This window comes from Dipodomys spectabilis, unplaced genomic scaffold, assembly GCF_019054845.1.
Source record: "Dipodomys spectabilis isolate Male_0828 unplaced genomic scaffold, ASM1905484v1 ptg000030l, whole genome shotgun sequence".
Classification (NCBI taxonomy): domain Eukaryota; kingdom Metazoa; phylum Chordata; class Mammalia; order Rodentia; family Heteromyidae; genus Dipodomys; species Dipodomys spectabilis.
This window is the reverse complement of record NW_024870707.1, coordinates 10,641,612-10,669,264: the sequence shown is the minus strand read 5'-3', so window position 1 is coordinate 10,669,264 and position 27,653 is coordinate 10,641,612. Positions and strand designations below refer to the sequence as shown.

Here is a 27,653-nt window from a genome sequence, read left to right as displayed (position 1 = left end):
GTCTTTCAGCCCCTTGTCCTTGTCAGCGCACGGTGGGAGAGAAATATTAGCATTATTTAATACCAGTGCTGGGACTCGAACTCAGGGTGTGGGCACTGGCTCTGAGCCTTTCTAGTCCAGGGTTGGCCCTGTACTCCTTTGAGCCACAGCTGCACTGCTGGCCTCCGCCTAGGCTGGCTTTGAACAGCCATCCTCCGTCTCAGCCTCCCAAGTAGGGAGGATTGCGGTGCTGAGCTACCCGAGGCCGGCCAAGAGTGAACTTAAATTAAAAAAACAATTTTAAGCCAAAGTTGTCTGGAGGTGGCTTGTGGCTTGTGGCGAGCCTCGGGAAATGGTTTCATGACTACTCAGGGTGCCAGCCGGGCTGGTCGCTCCGGGAGGGTCCAAATAAACATTACATTCTTGTGTCCTCACTCAAGGCTGAGCAAGACCTGAGTGTTTAGTGAGGGGTCCGTCCTGTGTGGCGACAGGAGGAGAAGATGCAGCCTGAGACCCCCATGAGACCTGTGTCCACCTACCATGGGACTGTACCGGCCAAGTTACCGGCCAAGTTACCGGAACAGTAGTCTGGCACAACAAGTCTCCTTCCTGGCTGACCTTCCACACCCTAAACAAAACCTCCTAGGGACAACAAGCTCCCTGGGCAACCAGGAAGGGGGGGCATGTGGGGGAAGGGATTTTCCTTTGCCTCTGCAAGGTGGCATCAGCAGGCAGGGATGGACTCACACCCTCCCCCCCCACACCAAAAAAAATCTGCTGACTCTCTTGTGACTACTTGTCAAGCCTGGCCTTGTTCACTGGTGGCTGCTTAAGGTTCTGTCACCTAAAATTCTTACTTCTTATTCCTCCCCCCAGCCCCCCCCCATCTACCAATCTACCCTGTCTTATCCTGGCAGGGGTGGGGTGACTTGGCCAGCAAAGACAGTGAGGAAAGAGGGACTTGCCTCTCAGAATGTTCTAGAAAGTTCAGAGGCCTGGGTCAGAAACCAAGCAATTTTTCTTGCTGTGGAGTCGGCCCTTTGTTTGATATAATGTCAGAGAGATGCAGATGCGTAGCTGTTACTGTTCCTTGCTTCCTGAGCCCACGCTACACTGATCTTCCTCATTCACATGTAATAGTCCTACATCCCAGAAACAAACTTAGATTTTATTTTTCCAAAAAGTAGAAGTTGAAGCCAGGTGCTGGTGGCTCACACCTTTAATCAATCTTAGCTATGCAGGAGACTGGTATCTGAGGACTGTGGTTGGATGATTTTCCTGGACAGGAAAATCTGTGAGACTCTCTCCAGTTAAGCAGCAAAAAAACAGTAAGTGGAGCTGTGGATAGAGTGCTAGAGCACTAGTTTTGGGCATCAAAGCTTAGGGACAGGACCCAATCCCTGAGTTCAAACCCCTGGTACCAGCACTGATAGGAATAGCTGTTGGAATGGTTGTCACTACAGGGTAGCATTCTATAAAGCACAGGCTACTCCATCACAACCTAATAAAGGCCTTTGTGTCCTTGTATCACAAGCTGCCCGTCCACCCCTCAGTACTCAAGAATAAATGTCTGTGTTTGGAAACTCTCCTGGTTTTCTCCAGCAAAGGAATGTATTTATGGGGAGGTTAAAACCACACAGGGCTGTTCTGTCCCACTTTGAAGGCAGGGCTGTGCCCGATTCACCCTGATCCCAGTGGCTGCTTCAAATAAGGCAAAAAATAACCTCCAGCCCAACTGAGGAAGAAGGCCGGGCGGCTAGTGCGTCAGCAAATATCTGCAGATCAAAACAAGCTGTTCCAGACAACTGTGGTAAACAGAACCTTGGGTCCAGGGCGGGGCTGGCTCACTCCTTCACTAGTCGCCCGCTGGGGAAAGGACCAGAAGGCCGCCGCCTCCCCCCTCCCCCCTGACTTTGATTCCATAGTCAGGGTCCTCTCTCCCCAGTGTCCTTTGTTCCAGCCACTGAGGCAAGAATCCGTGGTGCGACTGGCCTCTTCATCTTGTTCAGAAGGCAGCTTTGTTTCCAAACACACATTGGCACCCCAGGAAAAGTGTACCAGGTTACCCCAAGGTCAAGACCCACACTAGAGAAGCAAAAGCACTATTCTGTTTAAATGCCCCAGACCCACACTAGAGAAGCAAAAGCACTATTCTGTTTAAATGCCATCGTGAAAAACACCTTGGTTCAATTAATACAAATAAAAAAAAAATGGCAAAAAAAATAAAGCAGACTGCTGGGCGGTGATCAGAGAGGGTGAACAAACCATGAAACCTACTGAGGTTTTCCTACAAAGGGGGTGTGGGGTGTTTGGCTCCAATATGGAAACATCGTATGAGCCCCTTACCCTTGTACAAGTAATACATGTTAATAAAAATTGGTTTAAAAAAATATTAGACGACATCATTATTGCTATCACTTGAGAATGTGCCAGAAATTGAGCCCCCCCCACTCCAAAAGTCCACTTCGGGAGCCATGATTTCTTAGGCCACCGTGGGCTTCTTGTGGTGCCCTTGAAGCCCTGAAGCGGTAGCCGCCATCTGAGAAACTGCACCGTCACTGCCGGCTGGCTGGGCGCCTCGCCGCCTCGCCTCCAGCTCCAGTTGCTGGGCGTGGCGAGAGCCAAAGCAGATAAACAACCAGGCTTCCCGCACCCCACTCCACCCCAGCCCCAACCGCCTCTTCCCGCAGGCTCAAGCCTGCCTTGCCCCCACCTCTCCAGTTACTAGGACAAGCTTTTGAGCTTCCCTCAGCTTGCCCCCCACCCCCATCCTGGGGCCCCTCCTGGGCCGGACATTTCATAATTCTGATGTTGATTGCTTTTCCTGGCACTCCCTGCACCCCAGTCTCTTCCTGGCCTCCCCTCCCCTCAGCTCTAAGGCCGCCTCTCGGTGAGCCCCTCCCAGTCCAGCTTGTTCAGCAGCTGCCCTTTTGTTCAGGGAAGAGAGAACGTTGGAGTGTGTGTGTGTGTGTGTGTGTGTGTGTGTGTGTGTGTGTGTTGCTTTTGTCCTCACAGCTTTGAGAGCCAACCTTCCATCTTTTCTTTTCCATCTTCCTTTATGCTCTTTTTGCTTAGCCTACCGGAGACAAAAGGTGGGGGGGGGGTCCTCAGTCCTGAGGCTGCTCAGGCCTTTGATGGAGATGCCTTGTCTTCCCTGACCAAAGTCTGGGCAGATTCCCCTGGGGGCTGCCGCAGGAAGCAACCTTGATTTATCCCAGACCCAGATGTGCCAGAACTCAGTTTCCTGACACGAACCTCTCCACTCCTGTCCCCCTTCCCCCAGGGAACACCTGGCCCACTGCCCTATGTCGCAGGTCCTTGGGCCCCAGTCCTAATCACCCCCCTTCTTGGACCTTGCCCAAGCCGGCCTCCTACTGGAGAACCTCCCTGTCCTCTTCCTCCTAACCCCTCCTCTGGCTCCAGGGTCACCTCCATCTGCTGCAGCCACAGATCCCATTGCAGGGCCTCTCTCTGCCGTAGGCCTTGGCCAGTAGAGGGAAGAGTGAAGGAGTGGGGGGCTCACCTGCCTCCACTGCCCTGTGACTCCAGCAGCCCCCAGACTTCTCCCTCCATACTACCAATTCCCAAGGTCTTAGAGCCCACACACTGGCCTGTACCCTGATTCTCAGCCTCAGGCTCACCTGCAGGGAATCCTGGCAGCTCTTCTGGCCCAGTGCTGACATCCTGCCATCTCCCTGTCTAGGTTTGCAAAGCCCTCATTCTTCTCTCTTCTCCAGAACCATCAGGACCCCGCCCCCATCCCCACACATTGCTAGAGGCCCTGTTTCTGGACATGGCTACAGGAATGTCCTCAGCCTAGGACTCGCCTGCCCCTACAGAGAGTCCACAGCTCCAAGGCTTCTTTGGTCTGCCTTAGCACCAACTGTGCAAATCCACGCATGGAGCCAGGTGGGTGGAGTGGAAACTCTGGAGGCTGCCGACTGTGTTCATTGGCTGAGGGTGTCAGTGGTCATTGTCATCCACCCCAAAATACCAAGTACCAAGGTTCAGATGACGGGGAACACAAGAACTCTTTCAGGAAGCTGGGAGCTGTTATTCTCCCTGGTGAAATTATATTTTTCCAACAGTTTAAAACGAGCTGGAGTTGTGGTTCAGTTTTAGAGCAGTTGTATACACACACACACACACACACACACACACACACACACACACACCACTCATCGGTAAAGGGAAAGAAAAAGAAAGGAGAGCAGTTTAAACAGCTGCTGCTGCTGCTGGTGATATATGAAGAGGCAGGAGGAGTCGGAGGCCCACCTAGGGTATGTACATAGCAGGACCCTATCTCAAAATAAACCATGAAGCTAGGTGCTGGTCCTCATGTCTAGAATCCTAGCTCCTAACTCAGGAAGCTGAGATCTGAGTATCAAGGAACAAAACCAGCCAGGGCAAGAAAGTCCACCAGACACTTATCTCCGATTAAATACCAAAAAGCAAGAAGTAGAACTGGGGCTCAAGCGGTAGAACGCTAGCTTTGGGCTCCAAAGACAGAGCCCAGGCCCAGAGTTTAAGCCCCAGGACCAGCACAAAATAAATAAACACAAATAACAAGAAGCTAGAGGACTCGGTATGTGTTGGGGATGAGATGTGCTGATGGACTGGCTGAGGGCAGCTGCCAAGCGAGGAGAGGCCCATCAGTGGGGTCCAGAGACAGCAGGTCTTGTTGTGGATACCAAGAACAGGAGGCTGTAGCTTTAAGTATTTTGAAAAAGTTATTTTACAGAAAAAAAAAATTCCAAAGCAGAATCTGTTTCTAGAATGCTCAAGTCCCATTACCACGTTGGGGAACCCCTAAATGTGGTGCTCTGGGAGGTTGAGAATCCTCCATAAAAGACCTAAATGATAGGAAGCAACACTGCCCAGCACTGCTGGGTGGGTGGTACTGGATCATGGCGCTGCGGCAGAGGAGTAGGAAAGGATGGGTTCAGCTGCCCCCTGCTGGTGGCAGTTGGATCTTCACTTGCACACCATTGGGTATACTGACCCCTACAGCTCCAGTTTGTCTGCTGCTTAAAACCAAAACCTTGGGCTGGGAAGGTGGCCCAGTGGTAGAGTGCTTGCCTTGCATTCATGAGGCCCTGGGTTTGATTCCTCAGCACCACATAAACAAAAAGAAAAAAGCCGGAGCCGGGCGCTGGTGGCTCACGCCTGTAATCCTAGCTACTCAGGAGGTTGAGATCTGAGGATCGCGGTTCAAAGCCAGCCCGGGCAGGAAAGACTGTGAGACTCCTATCTCCAATAAACCACCAGAAAACCGGAAGTGGCGCTGTAGCTCAAGTGGTAGAGCGCTCGCCTTGAGCTGAAGAGCTGAAGGACAGCGCCCAGGCCCAGAGTTCAAGCCCCACGACCGACCAAAAAAAAAAGAAAAAAGCCGGAAGTGGTGCTGTGGCTTAAGTGGTAGAGCACTAGCCTTGAGCTGAAGAGCTGAAGTATAGTGCCCAGGCCCAGAATTCAGGCCCCACGACTGACAAAAAAAAACAAACAAACAAAAAAAAAAAACCTTGCTGGGTGCTGGGTACTCACACTTGTAGTCTTGGCTACTGAGGAGGCTAAGATCTGAGGACTGCAGCTCAAGGGCAGGAAAAACCACGGGACTCGTATCGCCAATTAACCACTAGAAAACCAGAAGTTGAGCTGTGGTTCAAAATGGTAGAGCACTAGCCTTGAGCAAAAGAGCTCAGGGACAGTGCTGAGGCCCTAAGGTCAAGCCCCATGACTAACAAAACAACAAGAAAACCACAAACTGAAGCCCAACCCTGTACACACATTCTGGGTAAAGTTGGGCAGCTTGCTTGCTTTCTCTGACATAAGAGATCGTTTTGGACAAGGAGAAAGAACTAGGTGTTTCTGAAGGTCCTCCTGGCCAGGATTCAGCAGTCGGTAGGCAGAGAGAGCCCCAAGGTCCTTTGGGGGGCACCTACTGACAATTGCAATGGTGTAGTGTGTGGAGACATATTCTGTGCTTTACGCCATGAAACAGGTAGAGTCCTGGGCAGCCTGGAAGCAGAGATCCAGAGCATGGCTGGAGCTGAAGCACCTCCATGGCTCTGTGAGGGGCCCCAAGTCAGCCAGGGCTCCTCTGCCCTGGCCATATGCCCCAGTGCCAGACGGCCAGCACAAGCCAGTTTAGGGAGTGATGACAAGACTTGGTCCAACAGGACAGCAGGGCAGGGAGGACAAAGAGCAGAGTATTTGTCTTAGAACAATATGGGGAGGGGACAGGAGAGACAGTGGGACTGTCACAGATCGCCATGGGGACACGTGGCCACTCCCTACATCTCTGGAAATGTTCATTGTGAGCCCCAACACAGCCTTTGGACCACAGCCAATAGCCCATGTCATGGTTGCTACCACCATTTCCTGCAGGGCCAAGAGCTCTGCTGGGTCGCATCGCTAGGGCTGCAGCACTTCACTAGGGCCAGCAGGGTGCGCTCTGGAGGCCACATGTTGATAAAGTTGCGGAGTGCGTACAGATGGCTCACGGCTCCAATCCTAGCTAATCAAGGGGCTGAGGTCTGAGGAGTGCAGTTCAACACACACACACACACACACACACACACACACACCACACACACACACACACACTATAAAGCTGGGTACCACTGGCTTATCCCTGGAATCTCAGCTGTTCAGAAAGCTGAGGACTATGGTTCACAGCTAGCCCAGGCAGTAAACTGTGAGATTCTTATCTTCAATTAATGACCCCAAAAAGCTGGAAATGAAGCTGTGGCTCAGGTGGTACAGCACTAGCATTGAGCAAAGAGAGTTCATGGACAGCACCCAGGACTGAGTTCAAGCCCCAGGACTGGCATGTGTGTGTGTGTGCGTGCATACACCCACATACACACTCACCTATAGTGAAATCCTCAGCAGCTGGGAGTAGCACACCCTTGGTTATTTAGTATAAACCATGCCAAAGTTTATCTGAAACGGATTTTATTAATAAGTCACATGATACAAAAGAACATTCAAGGACATTTAGTAAAATACTGCCTTGTCCCAAAGAGCAGACAGAGAAGGTTAAGGCACAGTGGGTGCATAGAAAACCCCCGAAGGGGCTGGAGAGTGGAAACACGTCATTTGTGCACATACACACATCAACCACACCCCACATGCTGTGGGCCCATCAGATAGGAATGCACCAAGTCAACAATCAGTGGGCCCAAGAAGTCTAGAAGAAGCCAGGAGCGGGGGCTGGCAGCTCAGAGAGGTCCCAGCAACTCCATGTGGGGAGTTAAGAAGCCCAGACTCTTCTAGAGGACACACCCTGACCACTTCTTCCCACTCACACTGGGACAAACAGGCCCTGCCGCCAGAAGACAAACCCACCTGACCAGGTACCAAGGCCGGGGGAAGATGAAAGGCCCAGGGCCCGGAAGGCCCTCCTCTCGGACCCAGCAGCTGGGGACAGTCAAGGCTGGGCACCCCATCCAAGCCACCTTGCTCGTGTCCTTGGAGGGAAGGGACGAGCTCCTGTCACCACACAACTGACCCGTGTCACCGGAGTGTCTGTGCCTCTAAGTTAAACAAGTCTGTCCTTGAGTGGCCAGAGGTCACAGAACTCACCAAGCAAAAGCAGATGCACAAACCCAAACCAGACCCAACACGTGGGGCAAGGGTCATTTGGGGGTGCACAGACTGAGGGGAGCCTCTTGGGCAGTAACAGGGGCTTTTCAGGATCATCCAGTGTGAAATGGGGGGGTGTCTACTGGTCCCCAAGACAGCCACCTCCCAACATGGGCATGACACCAAAGGCAGACAAAAGGAACCTTGTCTGCTCAGTGTGTCTGGCCTGCAGAACGGGGTGGAGTCCTAGACATTGGGGGGGGGGGGGCAGTGCTGTTTCCGCATAGCTCAGGCCAGGGGCCAGTCCTCCTGAGAGCAAGGTAGGTGGAATGCCGGCAGAAGGAATGCAAGACGTGCTGACCAGAGTCCAGAAGAGCAAAGGCACACAGGACCCCACAGCCCGAGATGTGAGCCAGGCCCCTGCCACCGGCGGCAGGGGCGATCACCTCCAGATGGGCATCGTGTTGGTCAGTAGGGGCAGCGGGGACAGGAGGACGGACTGCAGAGGGGCCTGTGCCCACCCCTCCATGTTCTCAAGTACTCACGGACCACGTGCACAGCCTAATTTCAGCCTAACCCAGCCCGGCCCCTGCCTGGGAGGACGGCGGGCCAGGTGCAGAAGCACACTCATCCTGAGCTCTGCTCCAGGCTGTCGGAGGGCTGCACCACAGTGTAGCTGCCCTGGCCCAGGGACAGCTGCCGGCTGAAGAAGGACGTGGTGCGCTTCGGCTTCACCCGCTTGATCCCCTTGCCTGCGAGGCAGAGAGAGAAACATGCTGGGGAGAGGCCCGAGTGGGGCTGCAAGGCCCCAGGAGCCGGGGCTCTGGCTCAGGTGGGAGGTCCTTCCAGGGCCTATTTGGACCCAGCGCTCACTTCAGACCTGGCTGCCTTCCCGCCTGTCTCCCACCAGACTCCTCTACCAGTGTACCGTGGGGCTGTAGGGCAGCCGAGGAACTTTAGATATAGCACCAGTGGCTCACGCCTATAATTGCAGCTACTCAGGAGATAGATCCAGCGGGACACAGGATTCTTTTCTTTTTTGTGCTGGTCCTGAGGCTTAAACTCAGGGAGTCCCTTAGATTTTTTCATTCTAGGTTAGAGTTCTACCACTTGAACCAGAGCTCCCCTTCCACCTTTCTTGGTGGTTAATTGGAGATGAGTCTTTCCTCTTTCCTGCCTAAATTGGCTTCAAATCCCAGTCCTCAGATCTCAGCCTCCTGAGGAGCTGGGATTGCAGGCATAAGCCACCAGTGCCCAGCAAGGATCACAAAAAACTCAAACCAGCATAAAGCTAGACTGGAGGTGTAGCTCGTGACAGGGTGATGGCCAAGCAAGCAGAACCCTGAGTTCAAACCTGAGCACGCACAAAAACCTAAAAGGGGGCTGGGAAGGTGGCTCAGTGGTAGAGTGCTTGCCTCGCATGCATGAGGCCCTGGGTTCAATTCCTCAACACCACATAAACAAAAAGCTGAAAGTGGCGCTGTGGTTCAAGTGGCAGTGTCAGCCTACAGTGAAAAAGCCAAACCCTTTGGTAAAATTTAGAGAATTCTAAACTTATATGTATACCGGCGCCTTAAATAAGCACTGTATGGCTCCAGTCTGTCACATTCTGAGAGGTGCTGCAAGCAAGGTGCATGCTTGTGGAGGCAGCAGAGAGAGAGGGGGCTGGGAAAGGCCCGCTGGGCTCAGAGGGGGCTGACCCGGTCTGGACCTGCCACGTGTACCCATGCATGGTGGCTCACCCTCTTCCACGTAGTCAATGGTGGAGAGATGCTGGATCCGGCTGCACACCACACTGCCCTGCCTCCGTAGCTTGGGGCGCTGGGCGGCCGGCGGGGCAGGGCTGGAGGCCGAGTGGGGGCCACACGCACTGTCCTGGGGAGCAGCGGGCTCTGCGGCCTGGCTCAGCTCGATGCAGTACTCGATGAGGCCGCTCATCAGCTCAGCCTGGGGGGCAGGGGGGAGGAGGCCACGGGGTGAGCCATGGCTCTGGCTCCGCCTTCTGGTGCCCATGGTTCCAAGGAAGGAAAGAACATTCTAGTAGTCAGAAGGCGCAGCCTGGGAAAGGCTGGGGTGGACAGGGAAGCCCAGTTGGGCCTCTAGAAGCCAAGCTGTTACAGAGGTGGGGGAGGGAGAGGTGGGGGGGGCGGGGGTCTGAGGAGAGTGACGTCATCAGCAGGGGCGGGGCTCCTGTGCACACATTCCTCTAACATGACACTCCAACATGGTGGACTCATATTGACTTAACGGGTGAAGTGGCCGGATGTCTGGGGGCACCGCGGGCATGGTGGAGGGCCGAGGGCATGGAAGGAGTCAGGGAAGCTCTCCAGGGTGGTGTCCCTTGTCAGGAGCAGAGAAGTAGAAATGCCGGGACCGTCAGGCCCGCACGCACTCCTGCTCACTGAGCGGCAGAACTGTCATTGCCTGGTGGTGGTGGCTCTATGGACATTGCTCCAGTCCCAGCTCATCTCCTGTGGCCTGATGCCTAGGCAGCAGCCAGTGGGGCGGGGGAAGGGGAGGAGGAGAGAGGGGAGGAGGAGGTGGGCTGGGAATATATTTGGCCTGAAGGAAATGAGCTAGCGAGGTCTTCTGCCCCTTCCTATTCCATGTCCCTGGCTGGTGACCAGAGGCAGCAAGCGCAGAGTGGGAAAGCCCTCAGAGCCCCCCGCGCAGGCTTGAGCACAGCCCGCTGCTTTCCAGGGAGATCAACACACTGCAGCTTCCATTCACAAAACCCATTCACAAAACCCCACTCAGAACCCGGCGGTGAGACATTCACAAAACTGCAGGATTGCTAGCTAGGATTGCCAGAGGAATTTTCTCAACCCGACCAAGGACAGATGTGCACTTCTGCCCCAGCTTTCCTAGGGGCACGGGCAGATTGGAAGCATCTGCTCAGCCCCTTCTCAACATGTCCTGCCACAGGACAAAGCAACGCCTTTCTCCCTCCTTCCCTCCCTTTTGGTGTGTGTGTAGTAGTAAGGATGGAACTTAAAGCACTCTACCACTTGAGGGATGCTCTCCAGTCCCTTGTTTTTTTTATTGTGAGATGGAGTTTCCCTAACTTTTGCCCAGCTAGTCTCAAACCACAATCCTTCTGATGTCTGCTTCCAAAATACTGGAATTAATTACAGGCCTTTTAAATTATTATTTTTTGTGTGTGGGGAGGGCACTAGGCTTGCATTCATGACCTGGGTTTTTTTTTTTTTTTTTGGCAGTCGTGGGACCTGAACTCTGGGTCTGGGCGCCATCCCTCAGCTCTTCAGCTCAAGGATAGCGCTTTACCACTTGAGCCACCCCTCCCAGCTTTTTCTGCTTATGTGGTGCTGAGGAATTGAACCCAGGGCCTAATGCATGCATGCTAGGCAAGCACTCTACCACTAAGACACTTTCCCAGCCCGACCTGGTTTTTTTTTTTTTTTTTTTTGGGGGGGGTCCAGTCGTGGGGCCTGAACTCTGGGCCTGGGTGCTGTCCCTCAGCTCTTCAGCTCAAGGCTAACACTCTACCACTTGAGCCACAGCACTACTTCTGGCTTTTTTCTTTTTGCTTATGTGGTGCTGAGGAATCGAACCCAGGGCCTCAGGCATGCAAGGCAAGTGCTCTACTAATGAGCCACCTTCCCAGCCCCTCGACCGGGTTCTTTTTTTTGCTGGTCGTGGGACCTGAACTCTGGGCCTGGGCACTGTCCCTCAGCTTTTCAGCTTAAGGTTAGCACTCTAGCACTTGAGCCACAGCGCCACTTCCAGCTTTTTCTGCTTATGTGGTGCTGAGGAATCGAACCCAGGGCCTCGTGCATGCAAGGCAAGCGCTCTACCACTGAGCCACCTTCCCAGCCCTCAATCGGGTTCTTAATGGTAGGGATCTATCACCTGAAGCCACAGTGCCACTTGACCACCATCTCTAATTAACCATCTAAAAATTGGAAGGGGAGCTGTGGGTCAAAGTGGTGGAGCACAAGCCTTGAGCAAAAGAAGCTTAGGGAGAGCGCCCAGACCCTGAGTTCAAGTCCCAAGACTGGCAAAAAAACAAAAACAAACAAACTTGGAGGCTGGGTGCTAGCTCACACCTAGCTACTCAGGAGGCTGAGCTCTGAGGATCTCGGTTCAAAGCCAGCCAGGGTAGTAAAGTCCATGAGACTCTTACCTCCAATTAACCACTAGAAAACCAGGAGTAGAGTTGTGGCTCAAAGTAGTAGAGCACTAGCCTTGAGCAAAAAGAGCTCAGGGATAGTGCCCAAGCCCTGAGTTCAAGCCCTATAACTTGGAGCTGGGTACCAGTGGCTCACACCTATAATCCTAAGGGCTGGGTATGTGGCTTAGTGGTAGAGAGCTTGCCTAGAATACATCAAGCTCTGGGCTCGGTTCCTCAGTACCACATATATAGAAAAACCTGGAAGTGGTGCTATGGCTCAAGTGGTAGAGTTCTAGCCTAGAGCAAAAAAAGCTCAGGGACAGTGCCCAGGACCTGAGTTCAAGCTCCAGGACTGGCACAAAAACAAAAAACAAACAACAACAAAAATAAACCAAAACTATAATCTTAGCTACTCAGTAGCAGAGGATCAAAGTCTGAAGCTGACCCAGGCCAGTAAAAATGTTAAGACTCCATGCCCCAGTAACCAGCAAAAACTTGGAATGTGGTATGGCTCAGTGGGAAAGCACCAGCTGTGAGCAAGCAAACCAAACCAGAGCTCAAGGCCTTGATTTCAAACCCCAGGACTGACCTCCACCAAAAAAAAAAAAAAAAAAAAGAAAAGAAAAGAAAACAAATCCAGTTTAAAAAATGGACAGGTAAATGATTTGAACCCAAGCTGCACAAAGAGATCAGAGGATAGCAATTAATAAGCACATGAAAAAATAATTCACATTACTCATTATGAAAATATAAATTAAAATCGCAATAACATTCTACCATACATTACTAAAATGTCAAACACTAACATGGCTGAGGGATGCCGCCAACATGCCGGCCACTGTGGAGCAGCACCAAGAGCGCGGCAGTGCTCCTGACAACCAGCCATCTGTGCTGTGTAGCCGCTGTTGTATCAGTGCTTGTTTCTGCTCTACCACCTGAGCCATGCTGCAGCCCTGTTTTTTTGCCTAATTTTAGAGATAAGAGTCTTATGGATCCTATTTTCTGTTCAGGCTAGCTTCCAATCATAATCCTCTGGATAGCAGTATCTTGTTTTTTGTTTTTCTTGTCGGTTGTGGGGCTTGAACTCTGGGCCTGAGCGCTGTCCCTCAGCTCTTCAGCTCAAGGCTAGCGCTCTACCACTTGAGCTACAGCGCCACTTCCAGTCTTCTAGTGGTTTATTGGAGATAAGAGTTTCATGGACTTTCTTGCCCAGTCTGGCTTTGAACTGTGATCCTCAGATCTCAGCCTCCTGAGTAGCTAGGATTACAGGCGTGAGCCACTGGCGCCCAGCTAGTATCTAGTTTTTGTTTTTGTTTGTCAGGGGCCTTGAACTCTGGGCCCAGCCACTGTCCCTCAGCTCTTCAGCTCAAGGCAAGTGCTCTACCACTTGAGCCACAGTGCCACTTCCTGTTTTCTCTGTTATGTGGTGCTGAGGAATTGGACCCAGGGCCTCATGCACTCTACCACTGAGCCACCTTCCCAGCCCCAGCAGTGTTTTGAATAGCCAGAATTACAGCCGTGAGCCAGGTGCTCACGCCTGTTTTTATGTGAGGCCAAAAAAGATTTATGTGCACAAAACAGCTTTACTGGTAAACATCAAAACAACCCAAATACTCTTCAATGGGTGAAGTCAGGGCTGCAAGGCCCTGGTTCTATTCCCAGCTCTTTCCTGCAGGTGAATGGCTGTACTATTTTTGTGTACGGACATAAAAAGGGAAGGAACTGGGGCTGAGTATGGCCTAGAGGTGGACCATAGGGTTAGCATTGGTTGAGGCCCTGGATTTGGTTCCCAAAACCGAGAAAAAAGAAAAATGGGAACGAATAGATTTACCATAAGATATAGATGAATCTCAAAAGCATGTTGTTTACTGAAAAGCCAGTTTCGAAGGATGCATACATTGTGCACACTCAAAGGTTGAACATGTGTGTGTGTATGTGTGTTGGTGTGTTGGTACTGGGTCTTGACCTCAGGGCGTCAGTGCTGTCCCTTAGCTTTTTCACTCAAGATTGGCGCTGTACTACTTGAAACACAGTTCCACTTCCAGCTGGATAATTAGAGGGAATGGTCTCATATACTTTTCCTGCCTGGGCTGGCTTCCTCAGATCTCAGCTTCCTGAATAGCTAGGATTACAGATGTGAACTATCATCGGCTTGGCTTACAATTTGTGTGTCTAGTTACCAAGTAGTGAACATCTGTGTTATTTCCAAATTTTTGGACGACCACAGAAAGAATGAGGGGTATTTTGTGCCAGTACAGCTCAAGCCTGGTGCTCGACCACTTGAGCCTCAGCAACGTGGTTTTGGAGATAGGCCTGTCTGGAACTAGTCTTTGTGCGGGGAGGACTTGCTGTAGGGATGGCTTGGATATGACTATAGCAGAAGGGAAGGGCACGGGGAAGGGTAGAATGAATGGATCCAAACACAGACCCTGAGGGCTTCTACCCTTCTCTACCTGCCCGCATCTGAGAAGACAGTGCCACTGCCCACACAGCCCTGGGCAACACGCTGCCCTCCCAGACAGTCTGGAGCCTGCCAGGGCGCTGGGCCAGAGCCGCCCTCTCCAGGAACAGGTGACACCACCATTACCTGCTTGGAGTAGATCCTGAGCAGCTTGTTGACAGGCATGCCCTCACTGTCGCCATCGAACTCCAGCCACAGGATGGGCTCTTCCTCCTCAGGGGAAGTGTGGTCCCACGACAGCTCCTGGAAGTGCAGGCCCAGCAGGACATGCTGGCCAGCAGAGGACAGAGCAAGGCGTGGGCCCCTGGCCAGGGCTGTTCCCTGTCCCATTGGGCTCCACTAGGATGGGACCATTTGGGTCTTTGCCTCTCTAGACTGAGTCTAATTCCTTCATATATCTTTTTTTTTTTTTTGGCTGGTCATGGGGCCTGAACTTTGGGCCTAGGCGCTGTCCCTGAGCTTTTCAGCTCAACGCTCACACTCTATCAGTTGAGCACAGCACCACTTCTGGCTTTTTCTGCTTATGTGGTGCTGAGGAATTGAACCCAGGGCCTCCTACATGCAAGACAAGCACTCTACAACTGAGCCATCTTCCCAGCCCCTGTCCCTGAGCTTTTTTTTTTTTTTTGGGTCCAGTCGTGCGGCCTGAACTCTGGGCCTGGGCGCTCCCTGAGCTTTTTGTACTCAAGGCTAGTGTTCTACCACTTTGAGCCACAGCTCTACTCCCAGTTTTTTGGTAATTAATTGGAGATAAGAGTCTCATGGAGGGACTGGGAAGGTGGCTCAGTGGTAGAGCGCTTGCCTTGCATGCATGAAACCCTGGGTTGGATTCCTCAGCACCACATAAGCAGAAAAAGCTGGAAGTGGCACTGTGGCTCAAATGGTAGAGCGCTAGCCTTGAGCTGAAGAGCTGAGGGATAGCGCCCAGGCCGAGTTCAGGTCCCACAACCAACCAAAAAAAAAAAAAGTCTCATGGACTTTCCTGCCTGGGCTGACTAGAACTGTGACCCTCAGATCTCAGCCTCCTGATTAGACAGGATTACAGGCGTGAGCCATCAGCTTCCAGCTCCTCCTTCAAGTATTGTTAAAGAGAGAAGCCCAGCTCCTTTAGACCCTCCGGGGAGGCTCCCAGCCATGCAAAGCAGCCAGGTGCTGCCAGACTCCCTCCACTCAGCAGTGGGGTTCCCAAGTGCAGCCTCCACACCTTGCCCAACCCCACCAGCCAGACAGCAAAGACGACACAGAGCAGACCGCAGGAAGTCCTCAGGATGTACAGAGCGGGACCCCAGGGGCACTCAGATGGAGGCAGGGCACTCCTACACAGTCTACTTGTCTGTCCTCCCTCCCCGCCCTGCCAAGGGTGCCTCAGGCCCCGCCCTGGCAGCAGAGCAGCAGGTGGTACCTTCTCCCTGCTGTCGATGACGTGCACCCCCTCCAGGCTGATGGCCACCGTCACTGGCTTGCGTCCACCCCGATGCAGAAAGCCCTGGGCTGGCTTGTCGATCTCACCGTGGAAGAAGGCACACCTGGGGGGGGACTCGGGTGAGCCACCCCTCCAGCACCTGGCACAGTCAGGGGGCCTGCTCTGGGGCCCCCAGAAATTGAAGCTGTTTGGACAACTGAAGGTTGGACAGAAACCTACTCCAGGGAAGGGAAAATCTGAGGAGGAAGAAGCAGCTCTGCAGGTCAGTGCCATGTGACTCGTGGCGCATGACGGGAACAGGATGGCACAGAGCAGGGCGGGCCCTGCAGGCAGAGGGGAAGAGCAGGGACCAGGCAGGGGGGCAAAGCAAGTGGCATTCGGGGCTGGCAAGGAGCCTGGGCCTTGGGCAGGTGAGGCTGATGGAGGTGGCCAGGCCACGGAGCCCTGCCGCCTTCTTCTAGATGTGATGGTTGGGTGCCATGTGACTCAGTCACTGCCTTCTTTTCTGCTGGCCATATCCTCTCCTCTCCTGTGGCACTTCCTCCACCGTTCCCGCTTGACTAAATTTTTTTTTTTGGGTCTGGTCGTGGGGCCTGAACTCGGCCTGGGCGCTGTCCCTCAGCTCTTCAGCTCAAGGCTAGCGCTCTATCACTTAAGCCATAGAGCCACTTCCGGTCATCTGGTGGTTAATTGAAGATCAGTCTTACGGACTTTCCTGTCTAGGCTGGCTTCGAACCATGATCCTCAGATTTCAGCCTTCTGAGTAGCTAGGATTACAGGCGTGAGCCACTGGAAATCAGCTTGAAAGCAACTTTCTCTGGCAGGGCACAGACTAGACCCTTCTCCCTCCTTATACTGTGCACTACCTAGCGGCTCCCTCAGAGCGGCTCAGAACCTGACCAGGCAGCTTGTGTCATTGGTTTCTGGCCTGAACCATCCTCTGCATTACTCGTACCTCCCTCGGCAATCCTGCTGCATTGGTGTCCCCGGGGCCCTCCCACCAATGCCAGCTCCACAAGGCAGGCTCAGGGGTCCCAAGTGTGCATGGACTGGCACTCAGCCAGCACATGAGAGCCGGCTGAAGGGACAGTCAGCTGCTGTGGTGACCAGGTGGCAGTGGAGGTGTGCAGGCCTGAGAGGGAAGACTGGGAGGAGCTCAGGCCAGGGCTGGCAGCCCGCTGGGGCAGTGGCGCAGGGCTGTGTGCTCACCCGTAGAAGGGCAGCTCGTGGCACTTGAGGAGGTAGGCGCGGTAGTGGGAGCCCAGCGAGGCGGCGTGCTCACTGTGGCTGCCGTCCGCTTCCTTCAGCTGGCGGTAGGCGTTCAGCAGGCCTTGCTCGCCCGTCCCGGCCTTGGCCTCCCGGCCCCGGAGGACAGCGAAGAGGCCTCGGCCCCGCTTGCAGAGGTGGGACGGGAGGAAGGAGTCCAATTTCTCCCTGAGGGGAAGCAAGGAGGGTGCTGGGGGCCTGGGCAGAGTGTGCAGGTAGGTGCTCTGCTGTGGTTGCCACACGCGCAGGGGAGGGAAAAGCCCCACAGGTGACCTGGCACAGGAATGTCCATGACATCCGAAGGCACCAGGGCCCTCCAGTGGCCACAAGGGGCAAGGCAGTGGCACCTGCCCAGGATACTCCAACAGGGATCCCACGGTCTCCACTCTGGCCGTGGGGTTTAGGGGCCAGTGCCAAGGGAGGACCTGAACATTAAGAGGATGTGGGTCCCCAGGGGAAGGAGACAAGCAGGCTCTGTCACAAGCAGCTGTGTGACCCACGATCACCTTTCCTGCTCTGTGCCTACTTCGTCTGCCTGGACTCACTGCGAAATGCCACTTTCTCTGAACTGGCAGAAGTGACAGATACAGGGGCTGCCAGGCCCAGGACAGAAGACAAACCAGCCTGTGCACCCCCGTGTGCCACCCACCGTGGAGAGGCTTCTGGCCCCATCTTACTAGACGCCTGCCAACTCCAGGGCTAGAAAGTGCCCAGGAGAGGCCTAAAAGGCCAGGAGGCCAGGACGGCTGGGTTTTGAGCTACAAGAACAACCTAGTTCAAGTGGCCTGACACTGTAGTACCGGCGTGAGACACCACACTCAGCCAGCCTTTTACTGGGCACAGGAAAATCCTGACTTTGAGTTCAAAGAACAAGGCCAGCTCCCTCCGGACCCTGGCTAGAGGCTGGGCCCAGGCTCTGCACCTGTGGGCGCCATGGGGCCCCTCTGGCTGAGATGCATCTCAGATCTCACTTCACCCTCACTCATCTCTGGCTCCCGCTACCCATCATACAAGAGGGAAAGGAGGCTGTGAGAGCTGGAGCAACTCACCCAGCGCCACATGGTGAGTGTGGGGGAGACGGAGGCCTGACTCCAGGACTGCGCCCACCTCCCGCAACCTAGGACCCTTGGTAAGCAGGATGGGCAGGGGCAACCGTCCCCACCGGATGTCCCGCCCTCACCTCAGGGCGCAGGCCGTGGGCTGGCCAGGCTGGTAGGGCCCAAGCTGCACCCGGCACACCAGGGCCCCGAGTGCTTCGCAGTCCTCAACGTCACACGGGTACCGGGCGGTCAGCACATTGCCCTTGGCCTCCTCGTAGAGCAGCCGCAGGACCTCCTCGTCCTGCATCTGTCGGCCGGTATGGCAAGGAAGGAACGCTCAGCTGGGTGAGGGCCAGGCCTGATGAGGGGTCTCGGGGAAGGGGAGATGGGACAGAGGGCACACAGGACGTGGGTAGCAGCACCCCTGCACTCGCGGCCTCACCTGGAGCTCCCGCCGCTTCGGGAAGAACACGTTCCTCCGGAACTGCAGGGATGGCTCATCTGGGGGGAGAGCCTGCGATCACCGCCGCACGCCCGGGCACGGCCCGCACCCCAGCTCCCCAACTCGCCTACCGGGACTGGAAAGACCCCAGGCAGGGGCACAGGGCCCATCTCTGCAGCTGCCCCTCCCAGCCCACCCGTCTCTCCTCCCCCTTAGGCAGGAGGGGACACACAGCCCCGCTTGGGGCCTGCGGCCGCACGGACCTGTAGCCACATCGTCATCTGGGGCGTCAGTGAATCGCAGCAGCAGCTCCGGCCACTGGCGGCCCAGCTTGTACGGCTGATGCCTGGGCTTCAGCTGCACCTCTGTGGGCAGAAAGGAAGTATCATGCAACCTTTAACGGGTTGATGGTGCCCACCGGGCTGCCACCCTGCCCACCTCTGCAAGTTGCAGTGTCGTGGCCAGCAGCAGCGGAGTAGAATGGAGTGTCCTCAGCGACTCTAGCGGCTCACACGCGTTCTCCTGGCCACACTCCACCCTCCACCTCACCACAGAGAAAATGAGGCTCAGAGCAACTAGGCTGCTGCCCCGAGCAAGTGGATGGGCCTGCTCAGCACAGCTTGTTCCCCAGGGCCAGCTGGATCTGAGAGGGGAACGGCCCAAGGGGGCGGAGGGAAAGTAGCCAAAAGACCCAGCACTGGCCGCCTCCAGTCGCCATCTGCTGGTGACTAGGGCCTGAAGGCTCAGGGGAATGCTGTAGCTCGCGGGGGCAGAGCCTGGGCTTCCCAGGTCCATCTCCAGTGACCCTCTTACTCCACAAAAACCACCACCTCTCTACCCTCTCTCCATCCCATCCTGCTCCGCTCACACTGTCTTAAGTGGCACAAGTAATCTCAGGGAGTCTATACCTCAGGACCTTTGCCCATGCTGTTCCTCCTGCCTTGGTCACAGATCTTCACATGGCTGGCTGGCTTAAGTCTCAGTTCAGGGTCATTCACCCTGGCCCTGTTACTAAAGCAGTCCCTCCACAGGATTTTCTGTTTTTCTTTTTCTTTTGCCAGTCCTGGGGCTTGAACTCAGGGCCTGGACACTGTCCTGATTTTCTTTTGCTTCAGTGCCACTTCCAGCTTTTTCTGTTTTAGGTGGTACTGAGGAATTGAAGCCAGAGCTTCACGCATACTAGGCAAACGCTCTACCACTAAGCCACATTCCCAGCCCTCCCTCCTCAGGATTTTCTATCATACCTTACAGATGGGTGCAAGCAGTAAACCCTCTTTTGCAACCCAGAACTCATTGCTGAATATGAGACTCTGTAAATGTAAGAAGGAATATGATTCCTACAACAGTTGGCAACGTGGGGTTTGTTAACTCACACAGGTTGACTCTGAGAATAAAGCTGACATAAAAGCTAAAAAGAAAATCATTTCCAAGCTGGGCGCTGGTGGCTCACGCCTGTAATCCTAGCTACTCAGGAGGCTGAGATCTGAGGATGGCGGTTCAAAGCCAGCCCGGGCAGGAGACCGTGAGACTCCTATCTCCAATAAACCACCAGAAAACCGGAAGTGGCGCTGTAGCTCAAATGGTAGAGCGCTTGCCTTGAGCTGAAGAGCTGAGGGACAGCGCCCAGGCCCGGAGTTCAAGCCCCATGGCGGACCAAAAAAAAAAAAAAAAAAAGAAAATCATTTCCTATCCCATAATTGCATTATTTATTTATTTATTTTGGTTGTGGGGCCTAAACTCTGGGCCTGGGCACCGTCCCTCAGCTCTTCAACTCAAGGCTAGTGCTCTACCACTTGAGCCACAACCCCATTCCCGGTTTTCTGGTAGTTAATTGGAGACAGTCTATCGGGCTTTCCTGCCCAGGCTGGCTTTGAATTGCAATCCTCAGAGCTCAGCCTCCTGAGTAGCTAGAATTACAGGCATGAGCCACCAGTGCTCAGCTGTAATTGCTTCCTTATGGAGCTTTCCTCTACCTGACATTCTTTCTCACCATGTGGCAGGAGCTAGCGGTGTCTCCTCCGGGCCCAGTAGCACACACAAGGCCAAACACTACATAAGGGGCAGCTCCTGCTGATGGCACCTCATCCCGAGACACGGCCCCCGCCACTGATCAGCACATGATGGGAGTGCTCCACACACGGCCCTCGAGCTCAGGCTGTCATGCAGGAAGACACAGCAACAGGGGCTCCCGCAGCGGCTCTGACCCACTGCGGCGCTGCCCTGCAGAGGCGGGTGGCAGTTTCCAAGCTCACCCAGAAAGGCACTGAGGTGTGTGCTGAGGATGCCTGCCATGCCTGCCAACAGGCTTCTGCCCCGGATCTCCTTCCCTGCCCTTCGCCTCCCTACTGATGACCAACTGCCTTGTCCTACCAGCCTGATGCTAAAGGTCCTCATCTCTGTTCTCTGGACCTTGCTTTAGGATCCCTTGACCTCAGACAGCAGCCACGGCCTCTACATGGACCTCCTGGCCTCCAGTCTCTGCCCTGCAGGCCTTGCATCTACAGTCCTTTCTTTTTTTCTTTTTTTGGTCGGTCATGGGGCTTGAACTCTGGGCCTGAGCACTGTCCCTCAGCTCTTCAACTCAAAGCTAGCATTCTACCACTTGAGCTATAACGCCACTTCTGGTTTTCTGGTGGTTTACTGGAGATAAGAAGCTCACAGGCTTTTGTGCCCAGGGTGGCCTTGAACTGTGATCCTCAGATCTCAGCCTCCTGAGTAGCTAGGATTACAGGTGTGAGCCACCGGCGCCCGGTTTCTGCAGGCCTTTCTTAAAGCCCCATCATTTCTGATCCAGATTTCCTAGAGGTGCCGTGGCGTTCCTCTCTCACCTAGATCCCAGGCCCCACCCTTTGGCCAGCCATCCAGCCTTCCTCTCCTCCAGAAAGGGCTTCCCTGTCATCCTGACAACTTGGCCCCCTCTTCGGACTTTGGAGGGCATGAAGATCATTCACAGTGAGAACCCAAGGCCGCAGAGGGACAGGGACTGTGGGAGGCCACACGCTCTTGCTTCCCGTGAGCACTCTGGACTGGAAAGTACCGAGCTGGAGTGCTGGGGGAGGGCCCCGTCACCTCCTTGCTGCTGCACCCTCCGCAGTCACAGCCTGAGCGGGGAAAGGCAGGCCTGGGAACAGGGACGGCCTGTCTCTTGCCTTGACTCTCAGACCCAGCAGCCCACAGGACTAAGCTGACTCCACCATCCTTGACTTCCAGATAGGACTCTGCCACTTGTCACCTGACAAGGACAGTGCCTGGAGCCCTGTTCCATGGAGAAGGCCAAATACTACCCAAATGTGGGGCACAAGGGGCCAGTCGTGCTGACAGCGCCTCATCCCTGCTTTGTGGACACCCACAGCGGGGGACCTCTGCCTCTGCTTCACCCTGTCTGCGGGGGGCGGGGGAGGAGACAAGGGGAGCTGGGGCCCCAAGGAAAGCTGGCGTGGACTTGCAACCTCCCACGCCAGCCTGGAACAACATGGTGTTAACCAGGAGGCTTGAGCCTAGCCTCCTCTTGGATGGGCTCAGCCACACAAGCAGCCCATTCAGTTGTCAGCTGTGGGGGACAGGAATGTGGGAAGGGAGTGGAAGAAGCGGAGGGGAGAGGAGGCTCCTGCTGGCCCTGGGAGCCTCCCAAGGACAGGGCAAGGGCCACCCACTAAACCCCACCGCCCCTGGCTTTCTAAAGACACAGCTGGTCACGCCCACAGGCCTGAGTAGCAGCCCAAAGGAAGAACTGGGGGCCAGAGATAGGGGGCCAGGGAAGCTGGATGAGCAGGAAAAGGGTGGGTGAGAGCCTGGGGTGGCAGCTGCACAGGAAGCTGGGTGGGGTGGGGAGGAGGAGGAGGGGGGTGGAGGATGCTGGGAGCTCCCTCTCTCCTACCCAGAGGACAGAGCCTCCAGCGTAGACGTCCAGTCCCTCCTGGACTCAGGAGAAGGGGGAGTCACTAGGAACTGGAGCCCTAACTCTGCCATCCTGTTAACCCTTTTTATTTATTTTGGTCCAGTCGTGGGGCCTGGCGCTGTCCCTCAGTTCTTCAGCTCAAGGCTAGCGCTCTACCACTTGAGCCACAGCACCACTTCTGGCTTTTTTCTTTTTGCTTATGTGGTGCTGAGGAATCGAACCCAGGGCCTCATGCATGCAAGGCAAGCACTCTACCACTGAGCCACCTTCCCAGCCCCAACCCTCTTTTCTTTTGGTTAGTTGTGGGGCTTGAACTCTGGGCCTGGGTGCTCTACCACTTGAGCCACAGCCCCACTTCTGATTTTCTGGTGGTTTACTGGAGGTAAGAGTCTCACGGAGTTTCCTGCCCGGGCTGGCTTTGAACCATGATCCTCAGATCTCAGCCTCCTGAGTAGCTAGGAGTACAGGTGTGAGCCATGGGTGCCCAGGGCTGTTCACCCTCCTAATGCCTCTGGTCACCTGTCCTTGTCCCCATTCCTCCATCACAAAGGGAATATTGATGCTCAGAAAACATGCCTGGGCCCAGCACCAAGTTACTTCTCCAGATGACAACATAGGCATTTCTTTCCTTGCTTCCTTTCCTGCCTGTGGCATTACGGGCCTCGTTCACCCCAGTAGCCCTGCCTGAGGTCTGATAAGCCACCATCCTATTCCCACCTCAGCCCGATGGCTGTCATGATGGTTCTAGCTTGGCACTAACATGGGTTGGTCTCAGGGCTGCAGTCTTCAGGGGACACAGTGAAGTTATGCTCATCAAGCATGGCCAGGGCAGTGTGGTGAGCCCTCCTGCCCCTGCGTCTCCTGATGGATGCCCCAGGCCCAAGCATCACTGACGTGATTGGCAGGCTGGGTCTTCAGCCACAAGAGCCAGATCGTCTCGGAACTCTAGGACACACATGCCACTTCCCGCCAGAGGTTCCGAAGCTGCCCTTCCCTTTGGCCTGGTTGGTCAGCACCCTTCTAATACCTCCCTCAAGCTGGGCCTCTCACTGCCACTGCTTACCCAGCAGAGGGGAGACGAGCCAGAGCGCGAAGGCCTCCAGGGCGCTGTCTGGGAGCTGCAGGACCTCTCGGACTGCGCGATGCAGCTCGTGGGCACTGAGCGCAGGAAGGTTCTCCACCGCCAGGGGCACCACTGTGTCATCAGCTAGATACACCAGCACATCAGCAGCTACAAGGGAGGGCGGGCAGCTCAGCCGGGGCCGCTGGCAGGCACAGCCAGGCTGAGCAGCCGTCCTCCACCCCTTTCTGCCCTTGAGGCATCGCAGGCTACACTGAGGAAAAACTGACATCCCCAAAGACCCTGTTAGGAATGCTATTAGACACAGAAATGAGGGACAAAGGGGCTGGGAAGGTGGCTCAGTGGTACAGCGCTTGCCTTGCATGCATGAGGCCCTGGGTTCGATTCCTCAGCACCACATAAGCAAAAAGAAAAAAAGCCAGAAGTGGCACTGTGGCTCAAGTGGTAGAGCGCTAGCCTTGAGCTGAAGAGCTGAGGGACAGTGCCCAGGCCCAGAGTTCAGACCCCACGACTGGACCCCCCCAAAAAAAAAGAAATGAGGAACAAAGAATGAACCAATGCAGTGGTACTCACTAGACACTATGTTGAAAATGAACTGTACAACTTGTGGTTGGGAATGGAAAGGAAAAACTAGGAGAGCAAGAAGAAGGGGTGACACTGTTCAAAAAGAAATGTACTGTTTACCTGACTTCCGCAACTGTCATCCCTCTGTATATTACCTTTATGATAACAGTTAAAAAAAAAAAAAAGTAGCCATGGGCTGGGAAAGTGGCTTAGTAGTAGAGTTCTTGTCTAGCATGCATGACCTCAGTACCACATACACAGAAAAGGCCAGAAGTGGCACTGTGGCTCAAATGGTATAGCGCTAGCCTTGAGCACAGAGACTCAGGGACAGTGCCCAGGCCCTCAGTTCAAGCCCCAGGACTGGCAAAAAAAAAAAAAAAAGTAGCTGTGACTGGGGGCTGATGTCTATAATCCTAACTAATTAGGGGGGCTGAGATCTGAGGATTGAGATTTGAACCTAGTCTAAGCAAGAAAGTCTGTGAGACTCTTATCTCCAGTTAACTAGCCAAAAAAAGACAGAAGTGGAGCTGTGACAAAAGTGGTAGACCAGTAGCCTTGAGCTCAGGGAAAGCTGCGCGCTGATGCTCATGCCTGTAATCCTAGCTACTCAGGAAGCTGAGATCTGAGGATCATGGGTCAAAGCCAGCCCAGGAAAGAAAGGCCATGAGATGGAGCAGTGGCTCAAAGTGGTAGAAAGCAAAACAGCTCAAGTACAGTGCCCAGGCCCTAAGTTCTCCCATGACCAGCACAAGGGGGAAAAAAGTAGCTGTGGATTAAATGAGGCCTATGAAAGGGCAGGGTACAGTATATAGTTAACATAACTAAATGTGGGTTTTAGACTCCTAGTCTTTTCTGCTCCAACAGCTACTTAGATGAAAGCATCATCTCTAAGAGACAGGTTCAGGGGCTGGGAATATGGCTTAGTGGTAGAGTGCTTGCCTTGGGGTTTGATTCCTCAGTACCATGTAAACAGAAAAAGCCAGAAATGACACTGTGGATCAAGTGGTAGAGTGCTAGCCTTGAGCAAAAGAAGCTCAGGAGCTGGTAGCGCATGCCTGCAATCCTAACTACTCAGGAGGCTGAGATCTGAGGATCACAGTTCAAAGCCAGCCTGGCCAAGGAAAGTCTGTGAGACTCTTATCTCCAAGAAAACCGAAAGTGGTGCTGTGGCTCAAGTGGTAGAGCGCTTGCCTTGAGCTGAAGAGCGGAGGGACAGCACCCAGGCCCAGAGTTCAAGCCCCACTACTGACCAAAAAAAAAAAAAAAGAAGCTCAGGGACAGTGCCCAGTTCCTGAGTTCAAGCCCCAGGATTGGCCAAAAAAAAGAAAAAAAAAGAGGGGGGAAAGAGAGGAGGATAGAGAGGGAAGAGAGGGGGAGAAAGGGAAAAGAAGAGAAAGGGAGGGAGACGGAGGGGGAGAGAGGAGGAGGGAGGGAGAGGGAGGGAGAGGGAGGGAGAGGGAGGGAGAGGGAGGGAGAGGGAGGGAGAGGGAGGGAGAGGGAGGGAGAGGGAGGGAGAGGGAGGGAGAGGGAGACAGGTTCAGACTAACTTTACAGACAGGGAAAATAAGCACTAAAGGCGCAAGTTCATAATCACCGCAGGGCTCAGCTGCCTATGAGTTAACCTCTGTAGGACCCAATTGCCTTCCAATAAAATAAAGGTAATGATGATCCCAGGTGCCAAGGGGTTGTTTAGGAGAATGAAATGGAACAAAGAAAGTGAAGATGTCATTTTTCATTCATGTGCTCTCATTTAACTTCACAGCTGAGACATGTCCATCAAAGAACATGTACTTCACCTGACACTGGTGCCTGTTATGCCTGTAATCCTAGCTACTGGAGGCTGAGATCTGAAGTTCCAAGCCAGCCCAGGTAGAAAAGTTTGTGAGACTCTTATCTCCAATTAACCACCAAAAAGCTGGAAATACCACCCTTGAACAAAAAGCCAAAGCCAGAGCACAGGGTCCTGAGTTCAAAGCCAAGTACAAGCCCCCCTCCCCAAAACAAAGTATACCGACTTGGTCACTAAGCTAGTGATAGAGCCCAGGTCCTCTTCCTAAGCTTGTCCTGCATGGAACACACATTCTTTCTTTTCCTTTGTTTGGAATACTGAATTCTGAATTCGGGCCTCACACTTGCTCAGCTTATATACTCTTACCACTTGAGCCATGCCTCTAGCCCTGCTTTTTGCTGTTTTATTTTTGGTAGATGCAGTCTAGGGTACTTTTTTTTTTTTTGATCCAGGGTTGGCCTAGCACTACAAACCTCCAGATGTCAGTTTCCTGAGGAGCCAGGATGACAGGTGGGAGCCACCCGTGTCCAGATTACCTTATTCTTAGTCATGTTATATTTAATGAAAAAGAAGACAAGTCTGAGGCACATCGGCAGGGCTGGGAGTCTCGGGGGCGTGAGAGGAGACACAAAGGAGGGCAGGACCCACCTCGAGCTCCCACGGAGGACACACTGCTTCGGTGGGACCGCTCGGCGGAGCCGGGCTGCCCGGCGTTACCTTCTGCCCCCTCCATCTGTACAGGGAGAGAAAAACAGCAGTTACTGGGGGTCCTGGGGTGAGGACGGGGGTCGGGTATCCTCAAGCTTTCATCCAAGGAGGAAAAGGGTCCCGCGGCTGACACCGGGTCGGGAGAAGCCACGCGCCCCACTTCCGGCCGGGTCGGGCCTGGTGCGGGGGTCACAGGGCGAGGGGGGGGGGGGTCCGAGGCTGCCGGGCGGGGTGGCCGGGCGGGGCACCGCGCCCCTGTCCGGCAGGGAGGGATGGCGTCCTCACCTCGCAGGGTCGCAGAGCCCGTCGCCTCGGGCCAGGACCCCGCCGGGACTGCTGCCGCCCCCAGCTCCAGTCCGCAAGTCGCGCCCGCCGCTGCCCGGACTCCCGCGGACTCCAAGTCCCCGCCGGGGCTCCGCCGCCGAGGTCGCCGCAGGAGGAAGCCGGGCACGCTAGGCCCCGCCTCCCCCAGCGCGGGAGCCAATCGGAGCCCGAGGCCGCCGCGCCCGCGCCCTGCCGGCGTCCGCGCCCCCTCGCGGTTGCGCATGCCCGGACTCCCCGGAGTCCGCCTCTGCGCTGGACGCGTCACGACCCAACCCCACGACCCTTGACCTATAAGAAGAAGTGGCGGAGCCGGGCGCTGGTGACTCACGCCTGTAATTCTTATCAGAAAACAGCTCTGAGGATCACGGTTCGAAGCCAGCCCGGGCAGGAAAGTCCACGAGACTATCTCCAATTAAATACAAACTACAACAACCAGAAGTGGAGCTGTGGCTTAAGAGGTGTAGGGCGAGCTTTGAGCCACACAGCTCGGTGCCAGCGCCCAGTCCCTGAGTTCAAGCCCTACAAGTGGCACAAAACAAAACAAACCGAAAACAAGAAATGTGGGCCCAGTGCCGGGGTTCACGCCTGTAATCCTAGCTACTCAGGAGGCTGAGATCTGAGGATCATGGCTCAAAGCCAGCCCAGGCAGGAAAGTCCGTGGGACTCTTATCTCCAATGAACTACTAGAAAACCGAAGTGGCGCTGAGGTTCAAGTGGTAGAGTGCTCACCTTGAGCTGAAGAGCGCAGGGACAGCACCCAGGCCGAGTTCAAGCCCCACAACCGACAAAAGGAAGGAAAGAAAGAAATGTTGATCAGATGACTGGGCAGGGTAGTACACACCTTTAAGCCCCAAAATTGGGCTGTGAGGTAGAAGATTTCAAGTTCCAGGTCAGCCGAGGCTATACAGTGACGCTGTCTCAAACAACAACCAACTGAACAAAAACCCCCTCAGGTCAGGAAT

At 54.4% G+C, this 27,653-nt stretch overlaps 1 protein-coding gene across 1 annotated transcript; it reads right to left on the bottom strand.

The window, feature by feature from the left end:
- Positions 1 to 6,919: 6,919 nt before the first annotated feature.
- Frmd8 (FERM domain containing 8) lies at positions 6,920 to 26,805 on the bottom strand. Its single transcript, XM_042676274.1, has 11 exons — positions 26,653 to 26,805; positions 26,308 to 26,392; positions 23,289 to 23,456; positions 18,591 to 18,692; positions 18,328 to 18,386; positions 18,026 to 18,192; positions 16,789 to 17,013; positions 15,559 to 15,682; positions 14,283 to 14,426; positions 9,306 to 9,510; positions 6,920 to 8,315 (listed from the first exon to the last, which is right to left on the bottom strand). The coding sequence occupies exons 2-11, from the start codon at positions 26,390 to 26,392 to the stop codon at positions 8,191 to 8,193; spliced, it is 1,404 nt and encodes a 467-aa protein (XP_042532208.1). The 5' UTR covers positions 26,653 to 26,805; the 3' UTR covers positions 6,920 to 8,190.
- Between the last annotated feature and the right edge of the window lie 848 nt (positions 26,806 to 27,653).

Bases quoted from the DNA above. Each gene is read 5' to 3' on its own strand.
- Frmd8 (XM_042676274.1), bottom strand. From the start codon at position 26,392: ATGGAGGGGGCAGAAGGTAACGCCGGGCAGCCCGGCTCCGCCGAGCGG. The intron at 17,014-18,025 runs GTGAGGGCGGGA...GCTTCCCCTCAG, and splicing joins CCCACGGCCTGCGCCCTGAG to GGAGAAATTGGACTCCTTCC. The intron at 9,511-14,282 runs GTAATGGTGGTG...CCTGCCCCCCAG, and splicing joins TCAGGATCTACTCCAAGCAG to GCTGAGCTGATGAGCGGCCT.